Genomic DNA, 21,573 nt, shown 5'->3' with positions numbered 1-21,573 from the left:
TCATATTTTGGTTTCTTTATACGAAAGGCTGCCACCACCGAACAGAAACATAGATGTAGAAATGGAAATAACATCCCCAACAGCTCTTGCAGCTCTATGTTAACATGCAAAACACAATCCACAGCCAAAGCACAAAGCTCTCTCTCGCAGGGGAGGTCCTGGCTGCATGATTACCCTCATCTAATAACTGACTGTTTAACAGCTTGGAGAGTCCTTCCTACAGCGTGCCCACTGCGCTCACTTTGAGGCTCTACCTGCCAATGACGCAATCGGAGGAAGTGCAGAATTAGGGCTCTGGGTTCATGGGATGGCTCTGGGGCCCTTCAGGAAAACCGACACCACCAGTGCTCCATGTGTGGCCTGATTTCGATTTCCATCTCTTTTATTGCATGTGATGGAAACCATACGCCCCTATTGCCATCGCACGAGACATGATGCTCAAGGTAATACGTGAATGAAGGACGGGTGAGAGGAGCGATGACAGGCGGGACAAGGCCAACGCTCCGTCAGAAATATGGATGAAAAAATGTGAGAAAGTGAGAAGGCAAAATGATTTAGAGATCTGAGAGGTGGAGGGGAAAGCAGTGACAGATGAACTTTAAACCTGTCACATCATCCACAGCGAGCCAAGAACTTCTCAGGGACCCTGACAAGGGCCAGATTGTCCACGTAAAGGCGGTGAAAAGGGAAGAAACGCGGAACATCTCTGACTAAGCTCTGTATCACGTCCAACCCAAGGCATTGTCAGATTGTGAGGCAACCAAGATTGCAGCATCCAGCAGCCCTCCCTGGCTCCAACTGTCTGCCGCCTCGCTGTGGGGGAGCGAGGCACAAAGTTTGTTTTCCACATTAAGGTTTTCTAATTCATGTGTCAGATCTGCTTTGATGCAGTGACAGGTTTACGGGCTTACATTCGACACGTATTAAAAAGAAAATTAGTTTTTTTCATCGACACATAAGTTGTATTATGTCTTACTGAGCGCAAATCAGCCTGCACATGCCGAAAATCTCTTCTTGTGTGAGACAACACTTCTTTGAGGCTGTAAAATATATACACAGGACACGTTTAAAAGCTGCTTTAATTTATTTTATTTGGCCACTTGGGGCGAGCTGAAAACACTGACATTATCACCTTATAAAGTTGCTGAATGTGAATGTGTTACAGATGCTTTCTTGCACGTCCACAGAGCAGCACCAGCATTCATTGAGAAGCACTTCCGATATTCATCTTCCATCGTTAGATTCGTTAGATTTTCCCCTCAAAAAAGGTGGGACGTTGTGCAACATGTAAATAAAAAAAAGAGAATGCATTCAAATAATTTGCGAACAAAGTGGTGATCTCGCCTCACTCGTGCTTGTGATCGACTGAGCCTTTCCAAGCAGCCGTTTTTGGACCTGTTGCTGGCATCAAATTCCGGATAAGCCTATAGTGTATTTACCAAAATGTATTAAGTTGATGAGCTACAACATTATACATGTTGTCTCTGTATATAAAATTAAAGATGAGCATGTTATCACATTCTGTTTTATTTATATTTTTACACAGCATCCCAGCATTTTTTTAATCAGGGTTTTGGCTCTGTGTTTGGTCTCCACCAACTTCCGAGGGAAGTATTTTGTTTTTTCTGTCCGGCATTTGGTGATGGACCAGACAAAGTTAACTGTACAGTGAGTTTATCAAGGCGTTTCACAAAAAAACACTGATGAGATGATAAGAGTGGAGTTGTACTCCAGAATTGATGCAGCATTTGTACGGATTCAGGTAGATGGAAGTCGGACAACCCCCCTTTAAGACGGCATGTGAAATACAGACATGCATGATGATATGTTGCTATAGAGATAGAGAAAGAATCGAATAAAATATCCCCGATAGCGCACGTACTGTATGTCATATGTACATACTTGCGAGTTCCGTCTGAAAGATGTAGCGTGGGGAGCGTTTGCTAATTGACAAGACATTGACGAGAGGTCAGCGTTTGGTCGGCGTCTCTTCAGTGTCTGACTTCTATTTGTTGTGCCAACATCTGCGAGCCATATGTACGCTGGGATATTAAATAAAACAATTTCTTGTCTATTACCTCATGTAATGTTTTAGTAATAGCTTCTCATTTTCCAGATCACCTGTGTTTTCTCCTTGTGTGAGTAAGTTATGTAACAACCGTTTGTAAGTTATGGAGGACGGCAACATAATTCATCACTATATAGAAGTCGGTATTTATATACTTTAGTGTGTTTGTTTTGAGTCTTTTGTCTCGATCTGAAAGAATCTAAAGTCGTCCTTCAGCTCACCAGCTACCCACTCCTCATCCCACCTTAATGACCTCTCACCAGCTGATGGTGCAGGTAGAGAAGTAAACACCTTTAAAATGGTTTTCAGATGAGCTGTGGTCGGACAGGCATGCAGGCGGCGGCAGTATCCACGGCCTCTCCCGTCCTGCAGCCCAGCCCCCTCCCACGAGCCCGGAGGCCCCCGCCTGGCTCTGCACAGACTCAGCGCTCGCTGCAGTTACACAAACAGGTCGTCTTTCCAGAAAACTACATCAACAATGGAGCGGGGAGCGGGAATGGTCTTACTCAGCGAAGGGATTTGGGGCCCACGGAGTGACTTGGGTTTTAGTTACAAAGCAAAACATCGGAGCTTAAGCACCCCAAACGTTGAAGTTCTCTTGTAAGTGTGTGTGTTTCGTTTTTGTCTGTGTGTGTGTGTGTGTGTGTGTGTGGCCCACTGGTTAATGACCATCACATTAGCATCCAGAACTTGATAGCCTGCCTACGCTCAACTTTGAAGGAAACACAACACCATCAGCAAAAAAGAAGCAGCGGGTTCAAAGTGAGAATGCAGGAGAGCAGGACAAGAAAAACAGAAGAAACACTTTATCCAACGAAAAACAAGATTCAGAGGCTGTTCGTCTTCAGTAAGCTGCCATTCAACTGTGGGAACTGATCACAGAGCAGCACCTCACAACATAACCGCACAGTTTGGGGATATTAATCTTATTCCCTTTCAAATAAAACTGCAACACAAGAAAAACTGAGAATCCGTAAATCTTTTTCAGTCAGCATCCCAGAGGGTTCCAGAACCCTTTGGTTTCCGTTTCTTTCCCGAAACCTCATCTAATCGATGTCTACCCTCCCTGCAGGTCTCCAGCTGGTTGCTTCAGGTGCCAGTCAAAATGTGAGAACCACCACAAAGACCTCTCAGTGCAGACGGAGCGCTGGCAAGTACTTCAAGGAAAAACAAACATCTAAATGTTGCCAGTCGGGGAGAAAACCAGAGATAAAATAAATAACGTGACGTTTTCCCTCTGATGAGCAGCTGGGATAATAAACCACAACATGGCAAATCTACATCTTTCAGTTCTTTGTACACTGTCCAAAACGTTTGACCCAGTCCCCTGGTACACCATAAACAGCATCCTTTTTGTGGTTGTGGTAAAGAAGGTGGTGTTTACTGTCTCGTATACTTGTAAATGTTGCCGTTTTGCAAATCGTGGTTACGTTAAAATTTGTGTATTTCATCATATCAACATCATCATGTTCTGATTACAGGTATATGAGCTGACTCGGCCATCTGGATGGAGGTGATGGCGTTGGCGTCCGAGGTAAGACGGCCCAAGCACAAAACCACTGTTCACTTTCTCAACAAAATCAGGTCATTTTAGCGGCCGATTTTCCAGCTGTGTTTGTTAAGACAAAAACAGATTTGAGCAAAAATATGTATAATTGTTGGACGTTTCCAGCCGTGTTAATGGTAACAAAACTGACAAGACATCGAAACATTTCCAGTCATACTAGTGGTAATGAAACTGGATATTTCTGATGAGACACTGGGACATTTTACTGCTGCGTTTGTGGAGACAAAACCAGGTATTTTGAGTATCATGTTAGTGGCAGTAAACCAGATGCTTCTGATGAGACATTGGGACATTTCCTGTCGCCTTAATGGTAACAAAACTGTATATGTTTGACGAGACATCAGCACATTTTCCATTCGTGTTAGTGGTAATATAACTGGATATTTCTGATGAGACATTGGGACAGTTTCCAGTCGGGTTTGTGGAGACAGAACCAGGTAAGACAAAGCTCAGTCTTTTCCTAACCCGACAGACAGTCCAATCAGACTTTAGCTTCTCTCAACACCTTGGTGTAAACTTTTAACATAACCGTGGTTTGCAGAAACTTGTGTTTTTTTGGAAACTGTTGGAAATTTAGATCGCAAAAGTAAATCTAGTCTAACTTTTGTCTTGTCAAGGATTTAAATCCCAGAAGACCATTTCATCTGTGCTGTGGTTGCACTCATTTTCACGGTTATAGCAGCTAAATGGACACGAATGCAATTGAGGATTTACCATCAAAATCCCATCATCTGTCATATATCTAAATCCAAAAATATCCACTCCAGTCGTAACGTCGGATTGAATGTCAAGCTCAGTCTGCTGTCGCACATCATGTTCTACTCAAACAGTGTCTGAAATGTAAATGTACTGAGCTACAGTTCCTGTTCTGCTGAGGTGCTGCCAGATAAAACCAGGAAGGTTTTAAAGAGCTGTGCAGATTTTTGGAATAGTTGAAGGAAAGCCGGTTGGGAGAATTCGCTATGGGACAGTTCTTTTACAGGCCAAGGCCACATCAGCCAAACTCATCACCATGTCCACCACATCCGTCACCGACTCTGCCATGTGGACAACATCACCAAAGCGCCTCTTTCGTTCTTTTACTGTGTTTCGACTGTGGACTGACGTTTTCTCCCCGACCCGGTGGTTTCTGCTCTGGTGTCGCTTGTGGCTAAAGTCGGTATAACATTATGGTCATCGCGGAGAGAGCCGCTCTGTGATTTCAGGGTTGCTTGTAATAAGACCCTCTATCATTTGACGGTGGCTTTGAGAGAACATGGAGGGCAGTAAAATGTGAATACGATTGTGGTCTGCGTGTTGTCAGGTGGTTAGAGTGAATCAATAGGGTTTAGAATGAGTTCAGTCACACATGAGGCGAGGTGGGTGAATCACTAAGAAGTGGATGTCCGTGTAGCTTTTGGTCTAGTCCTCTAGTCAAGTATTTTCTTTAAATTTGTGGATGAATTTATTGGCAAGAATTCAAAGGCAGAGCAGCGAGAGAGAGTTGGCATTCGAGGTAGGTGCAAACGGCGTGTTGAGTCGGAATATTTTCACCTCTTCCTCTGGGATGTGAGGACTTATTTCGACCAAACCGGAGGCGATTGTGGAAAGACACAACAAGACTGTTTTGGCGAGTTTTATTATGTTTATGCCGGCTCTGAATGACATGTAAAAAAGACAAACTTGAATTCAGAAGTTGTGCAGTTGCCATCAGTCTGTCGCCTTTTGTGGAACAAAGTGCTTTTCTAGTCAGGACGGCTGGGGCTAGCTGGTTAGCATGCTTACAGAGCCCTAACCCCAACCCTTCAGTAGATGTTAGCTTACTATTTAAAAGATTCTGGTCATTCTTTACACATTGCTCCTTTAATAAATATACGTAGAGAGCAAAATGTGTATCGGTCAGAAGGTGGAAAGAATTATGATAATTTTGATGAATTGCTCCGTAAAATATTTCGTATTCAAATGTGAGAGGAAACCACAAATAACGAAATGATGTGCTTCCCCTCCAAAGTCAGCAAGAGGAAGTACAAAAAGGAGCAGGTCTCGGAGTGCCGGGATGCTCTCCGAGGCGGGTCAAACAATGGAAATGCCTTCTGTAATGAGGCATCATGGGCTCCTTCTGGGTGGCCCTGCCACGTCTGTGGTCGGATGTGGGGGCGTGGTCTGTCAGGCTGAATGACAGCGAGCCATCCCTTCCCGCCGCTGGTCAGGAAGACGAGGAAGCTTTACTGCCAAAATCTGTCCAGACAGACGCGCTCCAGACACGCTCTTCACCTCAGAGCAGCCTGCAGTCAGGACGACAGCACCGAGAGGCGGGAGGAGCTGTCTGACATCTGGGCAGAGAATCGCACGGAGGCGATTCCACTTACTGAAAGCCGTAATCAACACCAGACAATGGCTTTAAATGACTCCACTGTTTGTTTAGAGTAATTTAGACAAAGTGGTGGGGGGACGGGGGACTCCTCTCTGAACGATGGAAGAACTGAATCTGTGCTGCAGATGATTACTTTATTACTACAAACAGCAAGATCTGGTTACCGAAAACAATTTGTCATCGAGCTGCCGTGCCTTCACAACCTTCTCTTTGAGCTTCGGCAACGCGTGCTATGCCGAAATGGGATGCTAAGCAAAATACTGTATTAAAAAAAAGTCCTCAAAGAAAGCAAAGTTTCCGTGCAAACATTAATCAGTGAATGATATCAATTTATTAGTCTCTGTAGAGAAAACTTGGCTGGGACTGGTGGGTGTGCTGCTATTCCCTTCATACCTCAGTACAAAGATTACTACAGTAAGATGAATCATATCACATATTTTTCGGTGAAGATTCTCCATCATACAGATCACAGTAAATCTTAGAAGAATGTGAAGTCAAAGCCATCTTTAATAATCTGTGTCACCTGCGACTTAGCCCTCCTAGATATCAGATTTAAGTTAATTTCTATTTGATTCTAGAAGATTCTTCTAAAATTTGTCCCAAAACACAACAATGAAACCATTACTGCAACATATGTTAGATCAGACGTTACAAACAAGTGCCGGCATTGTCCGTTTAATCAGTTCCTTACACATGCAGAACTTAGACCACACAGGAACACTAAGAACCCAATAACTTATGTAACAATTTGACTGACCGAGGAACAAAAACGTTCCTCTTACACATATATCTTTAAAAAAATATGTTGCAAAAGTTCAAAAAAGAGGTGTCAAAAATGTCAGCAAGTCACAAAACCATCAAAAAGTGGCTAATATTTTATTATGTAACCCATTTATGGAGTAATGCTTACAGTTTTGCTTATTGCGTCTTAAAGGTCGTCCACTCCAAGAACAGTTGCTATAGCGATAACGATGTGAGCGTCCACACTGATGAATGATTACATTCAGTAAGCATTCGTCAAAGAGGACATCAGTGAAGATTAAGCGAACTTCAGGGACCCCATCAGCGCCAAAGACTGTTTGGCAGTATGTTTCAGGTAAAATTACTTATTGAAGTGTAATTTCCAGTCATGTTATATAATGTTGCTGTCCAGTCAGAACTCCAAATTTGGTGTTTTTGAAGGAGGGGAGTGCTCCTTTATGAGTTGAGACAATTCTCCTGTTTCTTTCGCCAAACAAACCATTTGCAAAGTAATCAAATCATCCGAGAAATGCATTTCCACAAAGCTGAAAGCATGGCCTGCTTTTTTCATCATTCATGAAAGGTTGACATTTTGGAGATGACTGGACTTTAGACTGGACAGCGATGAAGAACATCAAATAAGTTGGATAAATAACCATGAGTTTTAGATTAGTCAAGTCTAAAAAGTCTTTCATGAATGCCATCAATTAGCTAACATAAATAGTTATAAACCAATATTATAACTACTGCAACACTACTTTTACTTCTACTTTCTACTTTTATAGTTTCTACTGTTAAAGGAGCACTATGTAGTTTTGGGGAATACATCTTAATCAGAGGAGAAAGATCTACATTGACTTATTTCAGTTTATGCCGAAACAAACTCTCTTTGTTACCATGACTGAATAAACTGAATAGACAAACTGACCTTAAAGGACAACTCGATTTCATACGTTTATATGTGGCGGACCCTGCCACCCTTCTGTCTTCAAACAGTGTTCAGTGACATTATTTTCCTCGGAGAACAGCTTGTTGACTGTGTCTGGATTATAACCTCATTAATATTGTAAATAATAAAATTCTGATTTGAATTTCTTCTCCAAAACTACGTAGCGTCCCTTAAATCAACCTGCTCTGAAAGTGATCCCGATATTGTTCGCTGTTGTTGTTGTCGTAAGTTGTGGTGTGAACTCAACCATCCACTTGTCCTATAAAGATTTTCAGAATGACATATTTATATTTATTGACATAATTGTTTGTGGTGTGGCAGCCCTTCAAACAGTCCCTTTGCTCCGTGGCTGATGTCCTGTTTCTCTGCATCTTCTTTTTTTGGTCCAAACTGAACTGCCACGGATGAGACGTTGCAGGCACTGAACACAGATTATTGTCGATGTGAACTACATTAACTCAAACTCTTCATGCTCAGCGCCGCTTTAACACGGAGTTGAGCAGCTAAATCCAATCAGGTGTGTGATCTTTGGCTTTTTAAAATGTGTTAATTATCGCGCGCATGCATGGCGAGCACGGTGCAGAGCTCTGCGAGGTGCCAGAAACAGAATCTAGCTGAACGCTCTGAATGTCTGCAGTCTCAACCACACATGGAAAATGTGATAGTCATTATGCAGCTGACAGAGTTTTGGAGCCGAACACTGTTCCTCTCGCTCTCTCGCTCTCCCTCTCTCTCTCTCGCTTCAACTCCCTTTTTGCAAACCAGGAAGCTGTAGGTTGATCTTGGCAACGGTCGCAGTCATTTTTTCCGTCTTTCATTAACATTTTGGACTGCGAGGAACAGATTTAGGAGGTTTTATTGCTTGTACTAAAAAGTAAAGAAACTAGAAACCCCAAATTCATTGTTAAAGTGTGCCTGTGTGTTCTGCCGCCGGAGGTGTTTGAGAACTTTTAAGTGCGCGCCGACACGAGAGACTCGCATGCATAAAGTTATCGGTTTGTGTTACAAAAGTGCGATGTTGTGTGTTGTTGTGCGCTTTGCAAACGCCCGTTGGAGGGAATGCAAGTGTAAGATCTCATGTACGAGTGTGTTCCCTGCAGGACAAAGAGCGGCCAAGTCGAACACAACGCTTTTCCACGGGAGGCGTTTAAGGAACGCAGGTGTCTTGGAGCGCCTTCTCTCTCGGCTCTGCTATTCTTTCACTTAATCACTAAATCAGTGACTCAGACCCCCTGAAAGCCACACTGAACCCAGAAACCCTCCCTGACATCTGCATGTGGGTCACGTCAAGGACACCGGGGGGTTATTATGGTGTGTCAGAACAGGAGGGGGGGGGCGTGATGGGGGTTTTCGCTGCTTTTCCTCACTCTCAAAGGTGAGTCGGAAAAGTCGCTGACACTCGGATGATCACAGGGCGGATTGAAAATAGCCGCTAACCACCAGCACATGTGTCGTCCTGGCAAAGACATCAACGATCGACGCCTGCTCTTCGCATCCAGCGCCCGGAGTCACGCTACTGCTGTTTTATTCTGCCCTAATGAAGACGAGAGAAGAGGACGGAGAAGGAGGGGGTGGAAAGTTTTGGACAGACGTTTACAGGATCTCTTGGAACTGGCTTTGATGTTAAAACCATCTATTGTGCTGCCGTTTCTTCCACCTGTTGAAAGGCGGACTCAGATGGTTTACTGAAAGTGTCAGTCCACTGATTGTACGTGTCAAAGCTGATTAACACACCATGACTTACACGCTGCCTGTGAAAGCAGTTGTATGAATTGTTGTGCGGCTCTGGAAGAGTTGTATAAAGTCCTAAATCACTCGGGTGTCACTGTTTGCAACTGTTTTTTTTAACAGGAAGACTAAATTACAACCAAGCGGCAACCTCCTGGGCTGAAAAATGAAAAATAAATGCAGTTGCCCCGTAAGAGCCCGTGTTAAAATGGCCAAATCTACAGCAGAGATTCAGCCTAGTACAGTTCTGGTCTCTATAGTTAACTTTCTCGCTCATGATAACTGTAAAGGGGTGAAATTTGACATATTTATACGTCTTAATTATCATAACAATCCCATTTTACTCCCTGGACCTATTTGTAATGCCTTTCGGATAATTTTTGTATGCATATATCGGACAAACAATATGGCTTTGTTTGCGGTTAATTGTTATTCTGATGAACAAGCGATAACTGATAGACAGTCGTGGGCAGAGCCTGAAGCTTCTGGAGGAATAAACACCTGGAGTCGCGAACAGCACAGAGGATTTTTTTTTTCCCTTTTATTTTGTGGGATTAAAAAAGAGGATTTAGCTTCACTCTTCACTCACTAAACCTGTCTGTAGCAACAAGCTGAGGAGGTGCTGAAATCCACTGTTATGCTCTGTGATTACTGTGCTACTGATTGGAGGGGAAATGTACTCAACTTCACGAACAAACAAAGAAGAGATGGGATAGTTAGATGGGAAAGGAAAGAAACTGAGTCTCTGGTGAGCACTCTGCATTCAAGCACTGTCAGATTTATTGATATGCTCGTAAAACTCCTCTGTGATCTGCTGCCATTTCCCCGTTTGGCCTCTCTTTACATTCAGACAGTTCTGTGGCCTCCAGGTTGAAAGGGCTGAATTATAACGGAGATAAGAGAGTCTCTAAATGTCTGAGAATCTGACAAACTGGAGCTCTAAACGAATGTATTCGCGAGCAAATGTGCTCGTATGTTATAAAGGTGTGTGTGTGTGTATGAACAGTTCCAGCTGGATTGTATACCGTTACCTCCTCCCTCTTTATCTCCTACCATCACACACTCCCCGAACTCTTATCTCCTCACAAAGCGCTCCTCTCATGTTCATCCATCCACTTCCCGCTCTTCTCACACAACCGGCTGTGTCTCCTCCACCTTCTCCCACTTCCTTTTCACTCCCCTTCTCCTCCCCTGGGACGCAGTACCCTCTGCTCCTCCAGCTCCTCCAGCTCATCTCGGTGTTATCTCCTCCCGTCCTGTCCGGTGGTGTGAGATTTCCCCCGCCACAACCAGATTTCGAGGAAATCCCTCGTCCCTAGTCTGCACATCATCTTTTTTGTTTATACCTCAAGGCACAAGGAAAATAAGCCTGACACGAGAAACCGAGACGCGGAGCTGGTTTCTGTAAGCCACTGGCTGACATCTGACTTCATTTTTCTGATCACATTATTCTTCATTGTTTCTGGGTGTCTCCTCGGGAAGCATAATTTGTATTCCCTGCCTACATTTTTCTTTCTCACCCACACAAACACGCACCCCTAATTCTCGCCTTTCACCACATAAGCTTCTCAGTTTTTCTCGAGCGTGCTTTGACACGCTTTCAGGGCTCCCCACAGCTTTCAGAATACTTAAAGAGCTTACGCGTACGAACGTTTTTCAAGACAAATCAATCCAAAATGAAGATCTGTGCCAGGGCTGAAGAGAATCTCCTGCTTGTGACACCAGATGGGGAGGGAGGGGGACGAGGGATTGTGCCTTTCAATAGGAGGAAAATGTGTCCTTGAAAATGCTTTAAAAATGATTTATGGCTTTGAAATCACCTTTAAATTAGAACATTTTACTTTACATGTGAAAGAATGATGGATGTTGACGTTGGGAGAACACAGCTTTAAAATCAATGATCCGACCATAAAGGTTATGGGTAAAACACGAGGCCTCGGCGATGTCTAACCCAGAGGCCAATTTTTCCTTCCTGATCTTTGCCAGACGAGCCCTCGAAAGTCAAAGGCAAACCCAGTGTTTTACTGCTGCACCGCACCATTTTAGCAGGTGGCTTTGGTAAGTGGTTTCCCATCTCCGTCCACTCTCTACAACAGGTGTTTAACCCGCTGCGCTCTCAGGTCCGTCCGCGTCTGGAGCTTCAACAAGAGCTCATTTCAACAGAGATCACTGTAAAGTAGAGCTGTCAGAACTGGCTAAAGATTTATGTTTGACAATTGATGAAAAAAAAAGGTTTTGCACGGTTGTAATTCAGTTTAACTTTTGATTTTAAGGGTCCACTTTGTAGGAAAGGTGTTTTTTGAGTCGCATTAACAACTCAAATACTTTAGGATTGAATGATGATGATGATTAAATGAATGATACATAGATGATATGTTATTTGACAGCCTAATTTTTAATACAGGTCCCACAGGATGAACGCCAGGCTTAGAAGCCAATTTAACATAGTGACCAAACTGCAAATTCAGGCGCTGGGGCCCAAAAAGCTTGTGTTATGAAAAAAGTGAAACGGTGGATACATTTCTTTGAGCGTCACAGACAATAAATATGTTTCAAAGGCATGCTGGCTGTGTAGTCTCAAGGCCGCAGGAGCATTTCTGACAGCGGTGAGGCCAACAGTGAAGAAGGCTTTGTACGCTTCACCAACGCATGAAGTGCTCTAAACCTGTCACGCAATTTTAAGAAAGAACCAGGAGACGGAATCTGAGAAGACCACAACACAACACTGTGAAAGAGACCAAGAAACCACGGCAAAGTGCATAAAAATCCTCATCAGACATTCTGACAAACTCTGCAACGGATCGCATGACAGCACAAATGTAGCTGGCTAGCGATGTTAACATAACCATGTTTGATTCCATGTTAACCAGGATGGATGAGGTGGTGGGCGAGGTGTCATTATGACTACAGCTGAAGGTGGCTGTGAGGAGAAGCCCACCGGACCGAACCGAGCCCCGGCTGTGCTGACACAGCTGGCTCCAGGCACAGACGGCCCGACACCGCGCTCGGCTCCAGGAATGTTCCGGGCCTTTCTGGAGAAACCATAACAAGTGCAGGAAATAGATTAGTGCACTCTGGGTTCCACACCAGCCGCAAACCTCCCGAGCCCGGCCCCTCCAAACCCACATGTGTGGGAACAGGAGACGCAGCAGCGGAGGGAGTAAGACCCCCATCCAGACATCAGTGCAGGCCCCAGGAGGACATGCTGCATGGAGTAATCAAGCCTCTATTATTTCATGAGTGGCCCTGACTCCCACCTGCCGACCAGTGCGCAGGTCCTCCAGTAAAAATAGCCTAAAGTGAAGTAATACCATCCAGAGAGGCGCGACATGAACCATATATATATAAATTATACTGTCAGAAGTAATTGTAAACTCACTGCAACGTCCTCATTAATTTACTTTTGGTCTACTGACTTGACCTCAACCCGTCTTCTGTATTTCGAACTCTCACTGTACATCACGTTACAATTCTGCAATAACGTTTCCTCAGAAAGTCCATTTAACTCAACATTTTACGCATGTTTGTGACTGTTACAAGATATAAAGTGAAGATATCAAACTGGTTCTCAGAGATAACATCCCTGCCAGCTTGGACCTTCATCCTTTCATGGTATCAGAACCTACACATCGACAGAAGATGCCAGATCCACTGTCCTCCACTTAGTTGTCACACACCCGGAGAGTAAGAACAGCTACGTCCGAACGCTGTTTAGCCTCACCCATGAAGCTAAACGCGCTTAAGTACCACACAAACAGACCCCAAACAGTTCAAATTGGCAGGCACGCCTCTTCACCCTTCTCCTCTGTACTGTAGTACAAAGAACCTTAAACTAAATCTTTGTGATGTGACCAACAGTGGATGTTCGCTTGTCAAAGTTAAGCAATGTTTAACCAAAAGCAAAATGTTCTGCCTCGTCTCAGGTTTCTTTCTTCCCCAAGAGATACCATCCCACACGCCGACAGACTGGCGCCGCTTCTATCTGCTCTCTCATGTTTTGTCCTGTGTTGTTGTTAGTTGCTAACTCTGAGGAAAACAGAAAGCAATCCAGTTGTCTATGTGACAGCAGCACCATCAATAGTACCACTTGGGAACGCTGTGGGGGGAAAGTTGTCTGTTTCCACTTTAATGAAGATGTGACATAAACTTTCTGGTAACGAGTTCTTTGTGGCTGGAAGGTTCACGGTGTGATTCAAGCCAATGAGCGATGATCGTACCAGCACTAACAGGGCTGCAAGAGTTCAGCCAAAGCTCAGGTACGTTTCTGTTTTATTCTGATGGCCTTCTTATGTCAGCCCCCCACAGGACGATAAATATGTTTTAAACCTTGAGCACTGTGGAGGCGATTCCGGCCTGGCTTCAGCTTGGCAGGAAGAGAGATGGGATTACCATATGAACTCACTCAGTGAATGTACTGGTGTGTGTGTGTGTGTGTGTGCGTGTGTGTGTGTGTGTGTGTGCGCTTTGTAAACTTCCACTAGTATACAAACAAGTGGAAAAATGTGCATCTATGTGCCTTTTTGTGTAAATACACATGATGCATGCCTTCTGGATGACGCTTGTGTAAGATCGAGATTTAGAAACAGTTCACAGTTCACAAAGTGTGTGTGTGTGTGTGTGTGTGTGTGTGTGTGTGTGTGTGTGTAAGCTATTACTTTGCAAGTCAGCAACAAGGTCACCGTGTGTTACTTGTATAAGTGTGTTGAAGTCACACATTGTACTTCTTAATGCAATCCTTTTAAAGGTCTTTGCAGAGAGGCTGGAGGCCGGTCAGCCAAAGCGGTGATGAAAACGGTGTGAAAGCTGTGTCAGATTTTGTTAAAGAAGTGCGGATGAGAGCATCAAATGTTGGAATTCAAGGAATTCGAGGAGAGTTTCATGAAGATATTTCTTGGAAGATGAAGCACACCATTCGACCATATGGTATTTTATTGCTCCTTCATCTTCCCTGATGCATTTTTATGGAGAAGCCTTACAGCACTGAAGTCACGGGCCTCCCAATTCTTCATCCCGCAAAGCCAGAGCATCTGATTGGAAGGACCACAGTGTTTTTCTGCACTTTAGCCAATTAACTTCCAGCAATGCATTATTTTCTTCTAAAGCAATCGTTGACTTCTAATCATTCCTAATCATTAGCTCATTAAGCGATGGAGATAAATGGCCCTTTTAGCTAACAGGAATCTTTCTGGACCTTGATGTCGGATCAAGCAGGGAGTCGAAGCGCTCAACAGGGCTCAGATCAACCAGCTGGCTTCCCAGTGAACACGGCTGGACACAAGACTGGGACTGAACACAGCCTCTGAGAACAACAGATGCCAGTGTGAAGACAGAGGGTACAGTACAGAGGCGATTAACAGCAACTCCGTTCAGGACTATGACTCCGAGGGCGATGACTGTAAGCGACTGTACCTCTTGAGGAAGTCCAAACAACAAGGAATTGCTAGAGTTCCTGTGCGCCGCTGCGTTATGCACAACAATCATGTGAATTTGAATAAAAACTAAAGTGGCTACAAAGTCGAAGATGGAACATGTATCCATGTTTCAAACCTTTGCACGATGGTTGTCATTGTGCACTGGAATTGGTGGAAGTCAATGGTTTCCTGAAAAAACCTCTGGAGCGCTTACGGAAATTATGTGAAATGTACATGCAAAGACAACAAAAGCCCACTGGTATTGTATTTGCTGTTTCACGTCTATAAGTCACAATGTGTAACATCTCTGCATTAAAAGTTGGATGCCTACATTACTCCAAATGTTTTCAATAAGGTTAATTTAGACACCTGTCGCTAGAATTTCTGGGGAAACATCAAATACAGTGAGGAAGGAAGTCAGCGAACATCCCTAAACGTAACGTGAATTAAACTTTACAACATCATGTCTTCCGTAAATGTTTGTGCTCGGATCGTGTCACATAGATTTCCATAGGCAATGGTGGATCTTTAACAGTGAAGACAACATCTGCCGTTATCTCACACAACTTCACGAGGTCTTTTGTTTTCATTGTGTTGAATGAGACTCCTAGCAGCAGAAGTTGCATACTGTACCATCAAAACCAGCAGGATTAAGGGCTCTGTGTCTGCATCTCATCATCCTCTTTTGAACTCAGATCTGCAGTCGCAGCTTCAACACATCACAACAACTTCAACACAATCAGTCTCCTGGGAGATTTGCAGTGAATTAAAGCAAAACAAGCACGGAGGAAATAACCGCTTGTTTTCCCTCGAGTGCTGACATTATACTGCTAATAGTGGAAGAATGAGCGCTTGTGATGGTTTGCATGAATGCAGCTCTATTGCACAACAAAGCCTCTGGAGTGGTGAGGCGAACCCTCGGAGTCGGCCCCTCCAAACAGCTGCCGTGTCCCTTAGAGGGCCAACAGCACTCAGCACAGAGTTCAGCAGCTCTCTCTTCCGATGCCTCCAAAAAGTCAAGAGTTCATTTGAATAAAGTTAAAAGTGAGCTGGACTTGGCTCTCCACCCTGTCGCTCTCTAATCTAATTCATGAGCGGGACTCGCACGCGCTCACAGAGAAAGACAAACAGGATGCCTCTACTCGGGTGACTCGGATGAAACACAGTTTGAACTCGTCTCTGCCGGTGCTGCCTCACATCCACTCTCATGGACCTCGGCCGAACTGCGTGTGAATGAGTCATCCTGCAGCAACACCCCGAATACAGAGACACAGAGACTCCTGACCCAAGATCGATGCTGAATCAACCTAACAGCGATGGAGCACGTGCTCCGTCTCCAAGGAGAGTAATAATGGTGTGTTTGAGTGTGTGTGTGTGACACAGTGTTTGCTCTTTGCTGCCAGTGTTTTAGTCTTTATCCAAAAAGTTTTCAACGGAAAACATTAGGCAACACAAAAACCGAACTGCTGCAACTGGCAACCCAATCACTGGAATAAACGCTGGCATTGTGTGTTTTTCAAACTCTGGATATGTTGCAACTTTACCTTTCTCAATTTTTTAGCTTTATGTTGCGAGAACACTGTGCCTGGGATCTAGTTAGGTTTAGGGTGAAAAATCACTTGGTTAGGGTGATGAAAAGATCATGTTTTGGCTTCCCTGGTTCTGTCGGCATAAACACAGCTGGAATTCTCTCATTAACTCGTTAAAAATATCTCTATTCAACCTATATAAAAGTCCAGATGTCAAAAAGTTTTGATGGCACTAAACAGAACTGGAACATGTCACCATGTCTAGTTAAAAGTGTCCACTTCAAACTGTTCAAACGCCATGTCGAATAGCGGTCGCTGGCTTGCCCGGCTCATATTCATGTAATCTGCACATAATATGACACTTAAGGTAGAACTGTTCATATAATACGCACAAAATCTAAAAATCTGACATTTCTTGTTCCCAGAAATGTACATTGCCAACATTTTTATGCTAGCAACTGTGCTGCAATTGGAGGATTGAAACTAACATATCATTATTTGTCATTGGGCAACTGTGCATCATAAATGTACGTACGTTTATACGACTAGCATGAGCTTGAGCGTGATGAAAATGGCCATCGTGTGAATAGAATGTGTTCTACAGACTTGTGTACATGCCGATACAGACGCCAGCATTTTAGGCATGAATGGAGGCGTTTTGGATACAGACATCATAATTGGAGCAAGTTGTTGATGTATTTTATGCACCAGACTCAAAATTCTAATCAGTTTCCCTAATCTGCTGGGAAACCTTCTATAAATGTGGCTGCGAAGCTCCCAGACAGTTACACAACCAGGCTTTACGTACAACAGTGCACTTGTACACGAACCGAATCCATGTGAACTCTGTCTGCATGCGTCGCACCGCAAAAGTAAAGCTATATGTTGACTACGATTTCAGTTTGAGTGACTCCACATTTTTGAGGTCCGAGGGTATGTTTGTGTGAGTCGATGTGTTTAAGTGGCTCAATTTAAGTGGATAAAAGGGAGCAGAGAGGTTCTTCTTGATCTGGCGAGCGCTGTCAGCAGTCGTCGGGCCTGTGGTGGGCCAGACCTCACAGACTGTCAGCCACATTTATGTTCAACCCAAACCCTCGTAGAACCACTACCGACCGAGCCAAAACATCAGGACAGATGAGGACAGTCCTGACATGAGAAACGCGTCTTTCAAATCAGAGCAACACAAACGTAATTCTAGGTAAATAGAAGCAAGAAAAGTGGGAAAAGAGACAAGGCCACACATGAAGTGGCTTCAGTTCAAGACATTTTATTCTGAAAACAATCAAAGTTTTATGATTAGAGATCCGAGTGTGTCGGCTTTTCTCTCTACCCCCTTTATAGAAAAAAGTCGTTTTCACTCACCGAACCTCTTGTATCCAAAAGACTGTACTTCATCCTCGTCTGCAAAGTCGTCTGTGTGAAGTAACGACAAACATGACAAACAGTGAATGAATGATGTTGTCCTTCAATACAGTGATCTAGTGCGGGCATAAGTTTCAAACTATAGACCAGCTGTTTCCCTTTTTTTTAAGTCCTCATTGCGGTGGGAAAAAATGTTCTCTTATCTGATATGACACGACTTCTGAAATGTTGTTGTGTCTTCACCAATGTCCCTGTGTTTGGCGAAATGCTGTTGTGTATTCTGAAATATCACTGAATTTTGTCCCTTGGTGCCACCGTACATTGTCCTCATTACGTCCCTCTTTGTATTTACCAGACAGTTTAGTTTTGATCCTCTCACTTAGAAAGATAGAATGGCTTTCTTTATTGTTGCTGTTAATGGATTGATTTACTTGGACTCAAGCTTGCTACTTCACTTCATCTGTGCACTACAAGTTTTCCCAGAAATGCTAATTTATGCCCCCTAAAACGGAGGCCAACCTACAACAACACTCCTCAGTACAGTGATCTCTGTTTGCAGAGTGGAGGCGGCCAACAAGGCATTAGGTTGCATGGTTGATAGTAGAGCATCAAGTGTGTGTGTATGTGTGTGTGTGTGTGTGCGTGGAGATAGGAGGTCCAGGGGACTGTAAAAGCCACAGGCTGCGGTTTTCTCTGGGTTGTTGACAGTAAACTCTAATTACACTCTGCTGCACTACACTGAGACTGGAACTGGGCTTGGAGAACATCACTGGTAATGGTAAACAGATGGGACCGAGGGGGGCGACAGGAGGGATGAGCGGAGGGTGTGTTTGTTGGTGGGGGGTCAGAGGGGGTTAGAGACATGGATGCCAACTGGACCAGTTATTTCACCTCACTTTCTCTCTCTACAATTGTAATTATTGATGCTACATATACAAAATCTTTTCTTTAGAGAGATAAAGTTGGTTTGGGAACGACAGCTTGACTGTTTTGTTTCTCAAAAACTAGTTAGCCAAATTAGTTAAAAAAAAAAAAAAAAAAAGGAATTTTCCTGCATTAACTGTCATTTCCTGCTCCCTAATTGTGCAAACCTCATTTGCTTCTGTGTATCGTTCACAGACACGCAGCAAAGTGATGGAAGAAAAGAAAAGAGGAAAAAAAAACTTTCACAACTTCTGCACGGGTTTACCGTAATGACATCCAGATGTGAATCACGCACCACAAAAAAAAAAAAAAAAAAAAAACCCAATATGCGCAGATTGAAATAAAAGAGCTGTGTTTAATCTGTGTGTCTGGATTTAAGATGATATGAAAACATACCTTTCATGGCGTTGTATAACTCGTTGTGGACTTTTAGAAGAGATGTCACTTTCTGCTCATCTCAGCATCCAGTGCAAAGGTGTGAACTGGTCCCACGGAGAGCGACACGCGCCACAAACACAACAGTAGTGATGGAGCTACAAGTCAGTCTTCATGTTTAGGTCTTCACTTTTAAAATCCCATCGTCTTTGCCTCCGAGGAGTTTTCTGCAGCAGTGATGTGATGTTGCGCTGAAGGAGGAAGGAGTTACCGCCGCTGTGAAGGCGCACGCGACGACGGGCTGGACTTCCGGGGAGGTTTTCAGAATTAAATCGTTTCTTGTGGCCAAAGCGCAGATAAATATTGAAACTATATTAAAAACGAATATATTAAACGTTTAAAGACCCTACATTTCTTTTCACTCTAAATATCTACCCTTTTATCTGCGAACCAAAACTCGCCATTTAAGGAATTATTAGCATTCTTGGGGGAAGTATGCTAATAGAGAGTCGAAGCCACGCCCCTTTCCAGTGGACCCTGTAGTGAAAGGAGAGAGAAAAATAAATGTCAATTAAAAAGATACTTTTTCAGATCAATAAAGTTGCAGGTTGTTTTTATTAAAGTAAAATATCTTCCAGGTTTCCATTAAAGCGCTCAGTGAACTATACTGTCTCACTCAACAGAAGTGAACGCAAACTCGGCACAGCAAAGGTACTGAAAAAGAGGAAAATCACAATAAATCTGGTCATATTGACAAGTACAGTGATGTGATAGGATAGCCTAGTTGGTCAGTGTTGTGAGCTGCTAATATACAGAACCGGCTCTTCAGTGTTTAAGTTACAGGTTTTGGTGACCGTTCAACGAGATGATGTCACTAACACACAGATGGCTGGATGTCTTTATAATCATGTATCTTCACAGTGTTATATTTCATTAGTTTTACCATGAACTGTAACCCTATAGACTGGCTTTTGAAATGACAAAAATATGTGTGATTCATGACACAATTCAAACAAAAGAACTGTGCAGCTCAGAGCTCAAAAGACATTTAGGGCTGAATCATAATGTAGACAGCAATTTGCAGATCATAACAGTGGCATACTGTTTTCCCTACTGGAAAAAACATCTGGTTTTGGTGCTGGTCTATGCTGTTTTTTCCAGCAGGGTTATTAAATCAGTGAATTTCTTTTTGCGAATGCCACAAGTAAGATCACAAGTTTGGGCCCTGAGTTTTAGTCTTTTCAGGAAAAAATGTTTTGTTCACTGGAATTTTGTTGCACTTTGTCAAGTGTTGTGTTTCTAAAAACTTGTTGTGTTTCTCAAATGTTGTGTTTTCTGAAATGTTGTGTTTTGACCCTCAGCATCCACCATACGTCAAGCTAAACAAATGCTTTCCTCATTCTATCCAGCTTCATGTGTACTAGACAGTGTAGTTTGAGGGAATAACCTCTGATTTGAAACTCTGCTAACTTTCACATTTATCACAGGTCTCTAATCTTCCACTTGATATTCACCGCCTGCCACGCTGCAAACAGTGCTCTTATTTTGAAGGCTGTTGCGCCGCGTTTCCGGTCTTTCTTCGCCTTCTCTCCAGCTGTCTCTCAGAGACTTCACGTCGTCACACTTACCTCCACTGTCCCACACGCTCTGTTTGAAGTCATGGCAGGGACCAGCCGTTCTCTCCCGCCGTGTCTCCCCCCGGCGTGGAGAGAGGAGGTGCGGGCTGCTTTCAACACCGCAGACCCCGGCGGAGCGGGACGTCGTGCTGCGCCGCAGTCATCCAGCCGGAGATGAGATTAAAGTTTCTGGGGGTTGATGACAATCGCGTCCCCCGGAAAAAGCTGGTACCCATTAAAGATCATTTCAAAGGTTTGGGGAGGTGGAGAGACACTGAAACGGCGACATCCCCTGTGATTTTACATCCCATTTCAATTCTATATCTTTATATTTATGTGTTCCTCAAGGGAACTTTGTTTGGGTTATTTATAATCTCATATTCCTGCAATACTGCAAAATGTACGTACTTTCGAGACACTATTTCTATTATTTCCATAAAATAGAAGAAAACATATGACAACAGATCCAAAATAATTCATCCTAGTCTAGTGCAAACAACTTTTGCGAGAAATAAGTGCATGTTTGCCTCACTAAAATGAAGAAAAATGACTAAATTAAGAAAAATTCCTGGCTTGATTTCATCCAAATAAATAGTTTTATTATGATTGCAAAAATAAAGTTTATTATTATTATTATTATTATTATTATTCTGTTTGAATTTCAAGGAAGAAAATTAACTAATTTTCTCTATTTTACTATCTCTGCCAAGCTTTATGTTTATAATATGCTTTATAGTACTTATGCTGTTTGTGCTTGATATACAAGACTAGACTGATTTGCTTTCCAATGATATATATCCATCATAACTTTTTCATGAGATAATATGTTTACTGTTGCCTTAAGGGTGTTTCCTGTTGCATAATAAGTCTTAAAAACGGTCCCAGTGGCAGCCAAGATTGGCCATAATCTAGCTAAATTAAGGCTAAACCAGCGGCCATTTCCCCTTTAA

At 43.3% G+C, this 21,573-nt stretch overlaps 1 protein-coding gene across 1 annotated transcript in view; it reads right to left on the bottom strand.

Annotated features, from left to right (window-relative positions):
• LOC115570469 (collectin-12) overlaps window positions 1–19,269 on the bottom strand; it is a 37,553-nt gene extending 18,284 nt beyond the window's left edge. The window contains exons 1-2 of the mRNA XM_030399077.1: window positions 19,029–19,269; window positions 17,709–17,759 (exon numbers count right to left, since the gene is read on the bottom strand). Coding sequence (XP_030254937.1) covers window positions 17,709–17,759; window positions 19,029–19,035 — 58 coding nt within the window. The 5' untranslated portion in view covers window positions 19,036–19,269. The remainder of the gene's footprint in view (window positions 1–17,708; window positions 17,760–19,028) is intronic.
• Window positions 19,270–21,573: the final 2,304 nt, after the last annotated feature.

The sequence above is a fragment of the Sparus aurata genome, chromosome 19, assembly GCF_900880675.1.
Source record: "Sparus aurata chromosome 19, fSpaAur1.1, whole genome shotgun sequence".
Lineage (NCBI taxonomy): Eukaryota > Metazoa > Chordata > Actinopteri > Spariformes > Sparidae > Sparus > Sparus aurata.
This window is presented reverse-complemented; position numbering and strand designations above follow the sequence as displayed.